The following is a 12873-nucleotide window of genomic DNA, read 5'->3' on the forward strand; positions in this document are numbered from 1 at the left end:
GATCCTCTGTACTTGTACAGCCTTTCAAACCTCATGGCAAGACCATGGTGTCATCCTAGGTGGGTTGACGAGGCTCATGCAGATGTTGAGTTGATGTTGAGATGCTCAAACCATCTTCAAGGTAAGACACACCCAGGTGTTAATGTCAGCAAACAAAATAAACATTCCTCAGGGATTTCATAGTCACAACCAAAATGCACAGATGTGAGCAATGCACACTTCCAGCAGGGAAGCCTGACAATGCTTGGTTTCTCTAGAACATACTCACTAGGAGATCTACCTGAATTACGGGACTTTCCTCTCACGTGCACCTTTCTGATGTTTTTTCTTCCTAGATGCGACCATCAAAGCAGACATTAACCAGTGGAGGATAAAGTTAGATAATTATTCTACACAGGAACTCGGGAGAACAATCGTCTACCTGGATGGCTCCACTCAGACGTGCCGCTTCAGAGAGTGCAACATGGGAAACCTGATCTGTGACGCCATGGTGAGCCATCTTCAGGGCAAAGAGGCTGCATCGAGGGAGGGAGGAGAGGAAGATGGAAAGAAGCTGTAACAAGGCACAAAGTTAGAGGCTTTGGTACAGTCAGCGTCCAGACAGAAGCATGCCTGGTTTCATACTGAATACCTTGGCAAGAAGACTCAAAGGGATTCTGAGATCATCACTTTTATTGTTTTACAAAAACAAAAACCTTCTAAAATATGTCTCTCTTAGATGTCCAAATTTGACATGCTTCTTTCCATAAGATGATCTGAAGACAGGAAGTGCACCAGATGTTGACACAGTACATTTGCTTGGACCTGAGTTAGCAGGGCAGGTTTTCCCTGGTTTGTCCTCTTAGCTCTAAAGAGCACAGACGGAAAAGACATAGTTATGGTAAAGTCCCTGGCTACAGCAAAATCATTCATGAAGAGCATTTTTTTTTCTGGGGCCAATTAGCCAAAGTGACGTTGTGAACTGTGTGGAGGTCTTTAGGGTAAACTGTTCCCCTCCAACATGAGGTCCAGGCTAGCTCTTGAGCACCAAGAAATCAGTATGAGAAACCGCCAGACAGAAACATCTAGAGGAAAATCTAGAAAGAAACACCACAAGGTACTACCTTATGGAAAGGGCTGAGGTAAATATAACTTACTTTTTGTGCTTGCTTTAAAATTAGAAAGCATGCATTTTGGGGGCATAGAGTTGGCTCAAGGCGTAAGAGTACATGAACCAGGGTTCAGTTCCCAGCACTAGCTCAGTATAACTCCAATTCCAGGGAAACTGATGCTCTCTTCTGACTGCCACAGGCACACAGTGGTGAATACATACAGGCAGAACATTCACACACTTAGAATATAAGATTAACAAACCTAAAAAAATAAATAAAAGATATAAGGCTATATATAGTGGTACATGCCTTAAATTCTAACGTTCGGGAGTCAAAGACAGGTGGATTTCTCTACATTTGAGGCCAGCCTGGTTTATACAACAAGCCCTAGGACATCAAGAGCTACATAGAGAGACCCTGGCTCAAAACAAACAAAAGCATGTGTTTCCACTCGATGTAACTCAACGTGTGTTTTGTAAAAGGAAAGCAAGGGTGTGCCTGATTTGCTTGCCAATTCCTGGCATAAGGCAGGGAATGGACAGGCTGGAACCTCCTGCTGTCCTGGAGCAATCTTGACACCAGCTGGAGAGAGCCTTCTGATATGTGTCCTAACTGGGGGATAGGTTTGAGGAGTCGGTAAAGAGTCCTTTGTCCTATAGGAATGACATGGGTCTGGTCACAATATATTTTTGCTTCTGATTCATTGAAGGCTAATAGAAGATAGGCTAATAATTGTTTTGTGGTTAATAATGTATACAGTGAGTTTTAGTTACAGTTGGGAAATCCATGGGGACAAGGGTGTAGGGGAAGAATACTTTATTTTCCCAGTTGATTCCTGGAAATGATACCAAGAAAGAAGACCCAAGTAACTAAGCTTCCACTATTGTAGATCAACAACAACCTCAGACACCCAGATGAAATGTTTTGGAACCACGTGTCTATGTGCATTGTAAATGGAGGAGGCATCCGGTCCCCCATCGAAGAGAAGAACAATGGTATGCACCTGGGCCCGGCTCTAGCTGTCTGCATCATCTCTTCCCCAGCTGTGCCCGAAGCACCCTCTGCTGCCAACCGCAAACCAAAATGCTGGTCCTATAAGTTTGTGTTAGCGTTATTCAAGCCCAGTGCTTGGGCAAAGGAATACATATGCATTCTCACATATATTCACGCAGATGCAGGTATCAAGCTTAGTAAAATCCAAGGTAAATTTCTGGTGTGCAAAGCTATTGTTTCTGTTTTATAAAAGGTACTGAACAGTTTTACTTCTGGGAAGAGAAAGATCAGTGCACAGATCTTCTATGCTGGAAGACATACTTAATATATTTACAGATGCCCGAGGTCCTGTCATATGTTAAAACAAATCTGCTAGACAGATACTGAAAACTCTTCTTCCGTCTTCCCTAACATACTGTAAAACCCCTTTAGTATAGGACCCCTAAACTCATTTTAGACAGTAGGGCAAGTGGCTAGGACACACTGCTTGTGTAGAACTATGCAATGTTTAACCAAGTACTGAAGATTCAGCCCAACCCAGGAGATCCAAAGCTAAGAACAGTGGACTTGGTCCTTTGCAAGCTTAGCCCCCTTGCCCAGTCGTGAACAGCAGGCAGAAGCTTTCAGTATATTCCCTCCCAGAATTAAACACGGCTGCTGGGACTCCCCTCTCCTCCCCTCCCTTCCCTCAGCCCAAAGGGAGCTGGTCTCTGGGTAAGCGTTTTCTTAAGCTTTTTTTTTCCTTTTTGTTTCACTTCTAACTACCAAAGGTACCATCACCTGGGAGAACTTGGCTGCTGTGCTGCCCTTTGGAGGGACATTTGACCTCGTCCAATTAAAAGGGTCCACCCTGAAGAAGGCTTTTGAGCACAGTGTCCATCGCTATGGCCAATCCACTGGGGAGTTCCTGCAAGTGGGTGGTAAGTGGCACATCCTGTGGGGCACATTGTCCCTTGAGATGAGGACATCTTGTCTCCTTACTCACCCCTGCTATGGTTGGGCTGCTTTGGATTTTTCTCCCAGTCAACTCCATCTTTCCTAGAGTCACTGAGGTTAGGCTGAGGTCAAAGGTCCAAGCCCCTGGTGATGAGTGATATTTGCCAACCTTGGTGTGGACATCAGAAAAGGTATTTATCTACCCACGGGAGAAGACCTCCTAAACACTAGTCAGATCAGCTGACATGAGGTCTTCATGTAGGAATCTTACTTGTGGGTAGATAGATGCAAGTAACATTCTGTTTGCTTGTTTGCTTGTTTGTTGAGACAGGGTTTCTCTGTGTAGTCTTGGCAGTCCTGGAACTCACTCTGTAGACCAGGCTGGCCTTCAACTAAGAGATCTACCTGCCTCTGTCTCTTGAGTCCTGGGATTAAAGGCATTCACCACAACCATATAACACAGGTAACATTCTTAAGCAGAAACAAAAGCTCTCTTGATTATTGTTAACTACCTGTGACCATATTTGGGATCAAAGGAACTAAGGAAGAAAAAAAAAAAGACAATCTACTCTAACCTGCTGGGATGAAGGCAGGGTGCCAACCCCAGTGATATTAGAATGACCTCAAACTCACTATGTAGCCAAGTTGGCTTTTAACTCTTGTTCTTCCTGCCTCCATCTCCCAAAAGCCGGTAACACAGTTATGTCCCACTGTGCCTGGCTTTGTTTTATTTTGTTTTTGACGGAGTATTTACTTTGTCAAAATTTATTTCATATTCACTCTAGGCTAGACTCAAACTATGTAGCTCTCGAATATGTTGCGATCCTCCTGTTTCTGGGTTGGGAATTCCAAGAATATATATACCTCAGCCTCATTTTCACGTTAGTTTATGGAACCGAACACTGGGTGTGGATGTCTGGCAGGAGATCCTGGCCTGATGTCTGTGGGGCAACGCTGGCATAGAGAACATTTTTCCAGGGCAGAGATGAGGACCTGTGGTGGTCTCACCCTCTACCCAAGTGATGAGTACGAGTATCTGTGTAAATCACCAAATCCCAAATGACTACATCCAGTCTTCAAAGTTGTTGTAAATGCTCCATTGCACGCATCCCTTAATTTCTAAACCCAGTGACTCATCACTGGGCCAATTAATTCAGGATTATAAAAAGGAAAAATACAGGGTTTCTCCCAGCAAAATCACCCTTGCCTTTCTGAGGTCAGTTCTCCTGGAGGACTCCAAGATGAAGCTGAGGGTAGCTACACCATCACCAATATTTCTAGTGAAATTTCACTCAAATGGTAACGAAAGTGGCACAACCTAGATCCCAGTTCTAGATCTTGGCCAAAATCCCTTTCATAGGCAAAAGTCCCTCTGGACTCATCAAAACATGAACTCATTTCCCTTCTAGGAATCCATGTGGTGTATGATATTTCCCGAAAGCCCTGGGACAGAGTGGTCCAATTAGAAGTTCTCTGTACCAAGTGTCGAGTGCCTATCTATGAGCCTCTCGAAATGGATAGAGTGTATAAAGTGACCCTCCCAAGCTATCTGGCCAACGGTGGAGACGGATTTCAGATGATAAAAGATGAATTATTAAAACATGACTCTGGTAAGCACAAGTGTCTCTTCCCCTCCTGCTCCTAAAGGTATTCAGCACAAAACTGTGCAGAGAAGAGTAAGACAGAAGAGACCCTATGTCTTTGTTGCTGGTTCCCTCCTGATTTGGGGGTTGCTAACAACAGCACAGCACTGAGAAGCATCATGCCGTCCCTTCCCCAGCGCATGGGATCCCATCTATCCAACTCCAGGGAAGACACACTGTGTTAGAGACAGGGTCTCTCTAAGTAGTCATGGCTGGCCCGGAGCTCACGGAGATTCTCCTGCCTCTGATTGGAATTAAAGGTGTGTCCTGTCACACCTGGCCCATGACTTTTTTTTTTTTAAACAGTAAACTACTGTGTATTAACAGTGTCAGGTATTAAATAGCTTCAATTAATGAATCCACGTGGCATGATTTAAATAATAATAAGATTCTTTGGGTCACTGTGGATTTGTCTCAGCAAGTCTTATTTCTTTATCCATGCTCTTCTGGAAATGAAAGTTCAGTGTCCCATCATCAAGTATGTGAAGATAATGTTGAACAGACAGCATGAGAAAGAAAGCCACTTTTATTTCTCAACAAACTCTTGGCCCAGGTCCCCAGTGGTTCTGGAGTCTATTACAGTCGTGATGCCAACAGCCTCTTAGAAACCTTAGAGCGAAGTCCATGTCTAGAACGGGAAAGTACAATCAGACTCTGTGAACTTAAAGCCACCAGCATGTTTGTCTTCTGAGATGTTTTATCCCTGGAATCAAGAGATGTCTTCTCTTTCTCAATTCTAAGGTTTTTGGAGACTTAATTTCCCTTCTTACTGTTATAGATGACTTTTTTTCTAGATTTAGAATAATATGTTTTTCCCTCCCCAGGTGACCAAGATATCAGTGTGGTTTCTGAATACATCTCAAAAATGAAAGTAGTTTACCCAGCAGTTGAAGGGCGGATCAAGTTCTCTGCAGCAAGTCATTACCAGGGAAGCTGTCCTTTAGTAATTCTTTCGTTTTTGGCAGTGGTCCTTATTTTGTACCAATGACAGGAAGTCTCCATGTCCTTGATGTCAAACTACATTTTTCTTCCAGTGATATCCGTATCTGCCTCTGGAAACTTGGCTTAGTAACAGCGCTCATCATCCTCAAGGCTCCTAGCAGATGCTCTTCACAAGGAAGAGACTGTAACATCATTTGTTGGGGCCAGCAACTCAGTGAGCAGATAGAAAGTCAAAGTGAACCAACAGGGTCCCTCTGGTAGGTGGGGGTAGGGGAACAACTAAGTGTAGTTTGCATGTCCACATAATGCATCTGGTTACCACTGAGCCACAAAAATAATTTTTCCCTTTCTATTCATTTCTAATCTATCAAACAATTGATGTTTACATAGAGCTTTATCATTGCCAGTTCTGGTGGCACATGCCCATGGTCACAGCACTTGGGAGGGAGGAGAGGGTGGCTGCAAGTTCTAGGCCAGCCTGATCTATGTAGAGTTTCAGTCCAGTCAACTAGACATCAAAACTCACATAAGCAAACAAAAACATTATAATTTACAAGCAGATTTCTGTAGACAAGTGTGATAAACAGAAAGGGTTGACTTGAGTTGTTCAAGGCCGTTCATCTCCAAACAATACGTCTAAGACCTGTTCCTAAATCTTTTTACCTCAAGTCCAATACTCTCTCCTACTGTCCAGTCTTCTGTCCCTGCCAATGGCCCCAGAGGACAAACCTCTGTTTCAGCCCTCCATACTAACCTTTCTTTTGGGCTCCTACTGTCTCTCAAGTTTGAGAAAGTAGTGATTGGACAGGATTCTTTCCTACAATACCATGTGCCTTTGATGAGTCATAGAGAAACTGTATAAATGATAATAGGTTAGCCCAGGAACTACAAAAGGTAGTCAGGGCAGGGGAGAAAGGGAAAGGAGAGTATGTCCAGAACTGATACATTACGGAAGAGAGTGTGGGTATTTGGATATGTCACATAAACACTAGTTAAGGAGCAAAGCAGAGCACTGGTTCTCATTAATTCCTGGGCTATTTCAAAAGCCCTGCCTCTCTCCTTTCTTCTTCCTCCCCTGAAGATGCCAGGAGAGAACTTCCTAAAATAAACTGTAATTCTAAACCTGCACCTGCCCTGTCCAAGATGCCAACGCAGCTCTCACTCTCACACAACGGACATTATGGGGAAATCCAACGATCTGCAAGGCAAGAGTGAAGTGGCATACAAAAATGTTTCAAGTCACTGAGACTCAAACCCCAGGCAACCACTGTAAGGCATACTCCAGCCAAGATATGAGAGGACCGGCAGGACAGTGAGCCCTATGGGATGCCCAAGAGATACCCAGACTGATGGAATAATCTATGCCCACAGAACACCAGACTAAGATGGTCCTGTGACCAACTGAGCTTGGTCAACACTGTAACAGTAATTAAGAAAAATTGACTGCAAACCAGCAGCTAGATGTTTGGACAGGGAACATGTTTGTTTCCCTAGTGTTTACAAATATTAAGTACTCTTGACACCAACGATTTAAAATTTTTCAATCCTTTTATGAAGTTTGTTGTAGTGAAACAATGCCTTCAGTTCTTTGAATGTATAGATCAGTTATAAACAGAAATAGGACTGTAAAAAATAAAGGTACATTTAAGGTATATTTTTATGCTTGGTCAGTAAATGAGGAGAAATCTTATTATAGCATAATTTTTAAAGAACATTTTATAATTTTTCTAAATATGTGTATATGTATATTTTATGCAGCAGTATTGAGAAATGACTTTGGACTACTTTGTAATTGTAAATCCCAAACAATAAAGCTGAAGATATACTCCTTTGTCTTTGGTCTTCCTCTCTTAAACACGTGTACTCCAGGGGAACTTTTCACCAGGATCATTTCTCTTGGTCACAAACTTGTTGACATCCAGTAGCCCCTCCCTTCTCTCACTTCAAAATTGAGAAGAAAAATTATTACAATTTTTTAAGCAGAAAAGTCTTCTCTATCTGTCTGTCTCTGTCTCTCTCTCTCTATGTGTGTGTCTGTCTGTCTGTCTCTCTGTGTGTGTGTGTGTGTGTGTCTGTCTGTCTGTCTGTCTCTATCTCTCTCTCTTAAGGAAGACTGAAGTCTCAACTTTTCTTCAACAGGTCTTGCTTTACCCCTTAGTGAAAATTGACCAGTCTCTAGATAAAAAATTAGAGGTGGGGTTGTTGAAACCTGAGATTCTAGACATGACTGTAGAATAAGGTCACGGCAAACCAGATACATGCAATCAACGTCAGTCTTTGTTCTTAGCCTTGGACTTTTGTCTAAATGTGTTAATGTTCTGCACTGAGCTTAGGTGGCACCATACTTAACATTTTTTATTTCAACTAACAATATTGGGATTATTTAAGGTGTATTGCATGAGGTTTTAAAATGTGTACCAACACTGTGAAATGGCTTTGGCCAATTACCAAGGCCTTTTCTGTGCTTGCTCTTAATTTCTCAGTGACTACATTATCACATTCCTCCTTTGTCATCCCTCTCTGGTATTCCCTTTGTCTTCTTGATGTATCTCTCTATTGACTGGATTTAGAAATATAAAACATAATACTGGGCTAAAGAGCCAGCTCAGTGGCTAAAAGCACCTGATGCTCTTGCCGAGGACCCAGGTTCAATTCCCAGCACCGACAATGCCCAGCTCACAACCGTAAGTTTTAGCACCATGTTCTGGCCTCTAAGAGCACCAGGCATGCAAGAGGTACACAGACAAATATGCAGTCAAAACATCCACAAACATAAAAATAATAAAATTACAATTAGGACAGTATACAATCACCTATCTATAGCAGTAATCAGTGGGATCAATAAAATTACAATTAAGATGGTACGTGTCCTGGCTGGTTTTGTGTCAACTTGACACAAGCTGGAATTATCAGAGGAAGGAGCCTCAATTGAGGAAATGCCTCCATGAAATCCAGCTGTAAGGCATTTTCTCAATTAGTGATCAAGGAGGATGGGCCCAGCCCACTGTGGATGGTGCCATCCCTGAGCTGGTAGTCTTGAGTTCTATAAGAAAGCAAGGTGAGCAAGCCAGGGGAAGCAAGCCAGTAAGAAACATCCCTCCATGTCCTCTGCATCAACTCCTGCTTCCTGACCTGCTTGAGTTCCAGTCCTGACTTCCTTTGGTGATGAACAGCAATGTGGAATGTGTAAGCTGAATAAACTTATCCTCCCCAACTTGCTTCTTGGTTATAATGTTTTGTGCAGGGATAGAAACCCTGACTAATACAGTATGCCATCATCCATCTATAGCAGTAGTCAGCAGGATCAATAAAATTACAATTAGGATGGTACACAATCAGCGGGTGGCAAACACCGCAGTGTGCCAAGACTTGTTTCACGTTGGCAGTTAACTGTACAAAAACTAAGATCATCACAGGCCACATCCCTGCCTCCAAACTCCTGTCTACTCTGTCTCAGCAGCATCTTCCCATAACAGATCTTCTGTCTCTCACATCCTCTGTGCCTGGTACTGCTGGGGTACAAACAGGAAGCACAGGGATGAGTAAGACATAGTTCTGTGTCCATAACTTATTAAAGTGACAGAAAACGATGTTAGTTCTAAAAACAGATATTCAAGCTTCTCTCTGTCTAGCCATTATCTCTTCCTGTCCCTAGGAGGCATTTCCACTGTTTGGTAGATTCTGTGCCTTGCAGTAGGAAAGCTAGTATACAAGGAAATGCTTGTCTTCTTTCTCTGTTTTGACCTATGGACTATGGATGTAAAGGTCTCTTGGACCAGGAAGATCCAGCATCCTAAAGATAAGAGCTCTGGAAGATATATACTATCTCTGACCTTAGGGTAGTCATCTGCATCCATGGGAAAGACCTGCTAGAAGAACCTACATGTCTGCACATAGTTGATAGTGTTATTGTACTCTGAAGGGTCAAACAAAGCTATGGATAGATTCAAAATGAAAAGAATCTAAAACGGTGGATTCTCTCCTATGAGCTGTAATTTGCAAACTGCCACAAGAGGATGCTGTGGATGCATATGTATTTTTCTTATAGTGTACTTCTATTTTACCTACATATGACTTACATATGATGGGTACACATACACATGCATCCTTTAGTGTTTTGGGCATCAGTTCCAGGACTCAATCCATGCTTAAAATCCCTCACAAACATGGTACAGTGTCTGCATATAACCCAGACCCAAGGTCCTGTTTGCTTTACATCATCTCTAGATTGCTTATTGTATATAATACTGTGAAATTATGTGTTATACTATATTGTTTCAGGAATAATTGCAAGTTTGGAACAGAGTTTTTTTCTTAGTATTTTGTCTATAGTTGGTTGTATCTGTGGTTGGAGAATCCAGAAGTAGAGAACACTTAGATTTCTTTTTCATAATCAATTGTTCTGTCTGATAGGGAACAGAGTCACAGGAATTTAAATCTCCAATGTAATATTTGAATGAGTAATAAAATTCAGTTTTGCCTTGGGGAGAAAAGGTAGATATAAAGTAAATGTTTTTTCTAAGTCTAATTTGTCAAAAAAATTTCATTTCTGGTACTAGATAAGTACATGGGAATATACCTGGTACTGAAAGTATAAGGTCCAATGTGAAGCTTCACAGCTGCTGTTCCTAATACCTAACTTAACTGCATACAAGTTCACTGAGCTATATAGTCTTTGGGTCTGGTTAATTTCAGTGTGTGTCTTTTTCTGCAACATTTTTATAATAAAGTGTATTAAAAAATTCTTTAAATGGAGTCTTTTGAAATATAATGGCACATGCATAGTAATTCCAGTATGCATGAGTTCAACAGCTCTGGGCTATGTGGCAAATTCTAGTCTATCCCAGACTATATCATAAATCTCTGACTCAAAACCCAAAAGCATGAACTATGATAATAAAGTACCCTGGCAGCCTCCCTTTCAATGGTGAGCTGTTGGGACTTGCCTCCGTGTCCAAGATGACACACATTTCTGATTGCTGCACCGTGCTGTGACACACATGCTGAGGGCAGAGGACAACTTGGAGGAGTCTGTTCTCTTCTTCTGCCAAGTGGGTTCCAAGGATCAAACTCAGGTCACCAGGCTTAGCAGCAAGCGACTTTACTTACAGAGCAATCTTCTCATGCTCTCCTTTACTTTTCATACGGCCATCAATCCTGTTGCAATATGGTCCCACCCAAGTGACTCTTTTAACCTAAGTTTCCTCCTGAAAGGTTCTGTCTCCAAATAGTCACTGTAGGATTTGCAGTTTTAACATAGGAGTTTGGGAAAGACATAATTGAGACCATAACAATGAGTAAGACTTACTGAAAATGTGATATATACATAAATTATCTAAGTACTTATGTGTAACATATATATATACACATTAGTCATTCAAAGTTAAATATATCATTCATATTATAAAAGGGGAAAGAAATGACAATGCAATTCCTGTATCTGCAAAATGTTTTGTATGCAGCATCGCATTGCATTTCCATGGTAACTGTTGCCTTGCCTTGTAGGTGGTGATGTTAGGCCACCAGGTAGAAGTTACACTTGGATTTCTCTAGTCTTCATCCCCTTGTTACTGTTGAAAAACAAAGCATCTGTTTACAAAAGTAGCTACAGCCCCTCTCAGAAGCCTTAGTTCCCCTAGTGTATTTCAAATGCTTTACTGTGCCTATTCTTCCCCATTGTTTTTGTGTCTTAATGAATGAGCTTTACGAAGAACATGTTTTAAATGTGCTGCTACAAATAGAATTACCAGAGGGAGCTATCTGGTTGGAAGAATACAATAAAGTTAATGCTAGCTGGAAAACCCTTTGAATGTTATAAAGCACAGTGTAAGACTGTCTTATATGTGCTCTAATTTAGATACAGGTAGAAGATTGTGGATTTATGTTAAATCGATACATGATTGGACAGCAGAGAGGTAGGTGGAGAAAAAGTAAAAAAAAAAAAAAAAAAAAAAAAAAAGGAAGATTGACAGATTGGAGCCGGGAAAGCAGACTTAGATCCTGGTGGCTGTAATCGACATAGGTAGATAGAAATATTTAAAGGAATTCTATAGGTCTTCATATCATATGGAAGGGCAATTTATGTCTTTGTCTACTGGATTGTAATCTTATTGTGTAGAGGGTTTGTAAATTGAAATTCTATTTTATAAACCTGTTTGAAAAGTTACCAGGCTTTGAAGTGATGTTTGTAATGGGCGGCAATTCTACCCAGGAGGCAGCAGAGCAGGGAGTGAACCACCAGGAAAGAGAATCTTGTGGATAGTGTAGCTCGGGGACTGAATGACAAAGCATGTGCACAGCTCCTCTCTAGAGCGGTGTCCGAGGAGTGAGACTGTGGGGGCTGATAAAGAAATGAGCCTTTTTATTTTTAATATTTACTGTAACCGGATATTTAAAAATGTTAAAAGCAAACATTTAATCATTTTTATTGACTTGCTAAAAATATTCAATTTTATAATAAAAGGTATAAACTGAAGATGTCCACTGCTGTTAGTATACTATATATTTATGGTTTCAGATGTAGTCATCATTAGATTAAGTGAGTATATCTTGCTAAATGCTGTCAAAGAATGTGTTGTGCATATATATATATATATATACCTGAACCACCAGGTAGACACACAAGGAGAGACTTTGAACCTTGACCCACTTGCTTCTTCACACTAAATGCAATTGCCTTTGAAGTAAAAGAATACAAAGATTGTTGGTCTTACTTATTTGCTTTCATTCAAAAAGAAAAACAACAACACAGGGCTGGGGAAATGGCTCAGTAGATAAAATACTTGCCAAGCAAAACTGATGAGCAGATTTTGAACCCCCCCCCCGTGTCTACATAAAAATCAAAAGGCATGTAGGCATGCCTATGACCCCAGCACTCAGGAGCCGGAGACGTGGGAGGGCAGAAGCAGAAAATCCAAATCCCCAGGAGCAGCAAGAGAGCCTGCCTCGGGAAGCAAAGGGGACAGTAATAGAGAAGACAGCCAGGGTCAACCTCAGGTCTCCACACAAATGTGCACACATGAACTCAGTCATACAACACATGAATACTGTACAGAGAGACGGGGGGGGGGGGAGAGAGAGAGAGAGAGAGAGAGAGAGAGAAGAGAGAGAGAGAGAGAGAGAGAGAGAGAGAGAGAGAGAGAGAGAGAGAGAGAGAGAGAGCACCAAAAGCCCTAGCAATAAGTGGCATATGTTCTAGTAAAATCAAGACAATAAATACAAAACAAAAAGCCATAATACCTAAATCACTTTTATTGCTATTAGTTAGT

General features: G+C 41.5%; 1 protein-coding gene across 1 annotated transcript in view; it reads left to right on the forward strand.

Annotated features, from left to right (window-relative positions):
* NT5E (5'-nucleotidase ecto) overlaps nucleotides 1-7297 on the forward strand; it is a 43060-nt gene extending 35763 nt beyond the window's left edge. The window contains exons 5-9 of the mRNA XM_080934548.1: nucleotides 336-490; nucleotides 1981-2086; nucleotides 2855-3004; nucleotides 4430-4630; nucleotides 5488-7297. Coding sequence (XP_080790674.1) covers nucleotides 336-490; nucleotides 1981-2086; nucleotides 2855-3004; nucleotides 4430-4630; nucleotides 5488-5651 — 776 coding nt within the window. The 3' untranslated portion in view covers nucleotides 5652-7297. The remainder of the gene's footprint in view (nucleotides 1-335; nucleotides 491-1980; nucleotides 2087-2854; nucleotides 3005-4429; nucleotides 4631-5487) is intronic.
* The last annotated feature ends 5576 nt before the right edge of the window (nucleotides 7298-12873 follow it).

This window comes from Micromys minutus (genome assembly GCF_963924665.1).
Source record: "Micromys minutus genome assembly, chromosome: 21".
In the NCBI taxonomy this organism is placed as follows: domain Eukaryota; kingdom Metazoa; phylum Chordata; class Mammalia; order Rodentia; family Muridae; genus Micromys; species Micromys minutus.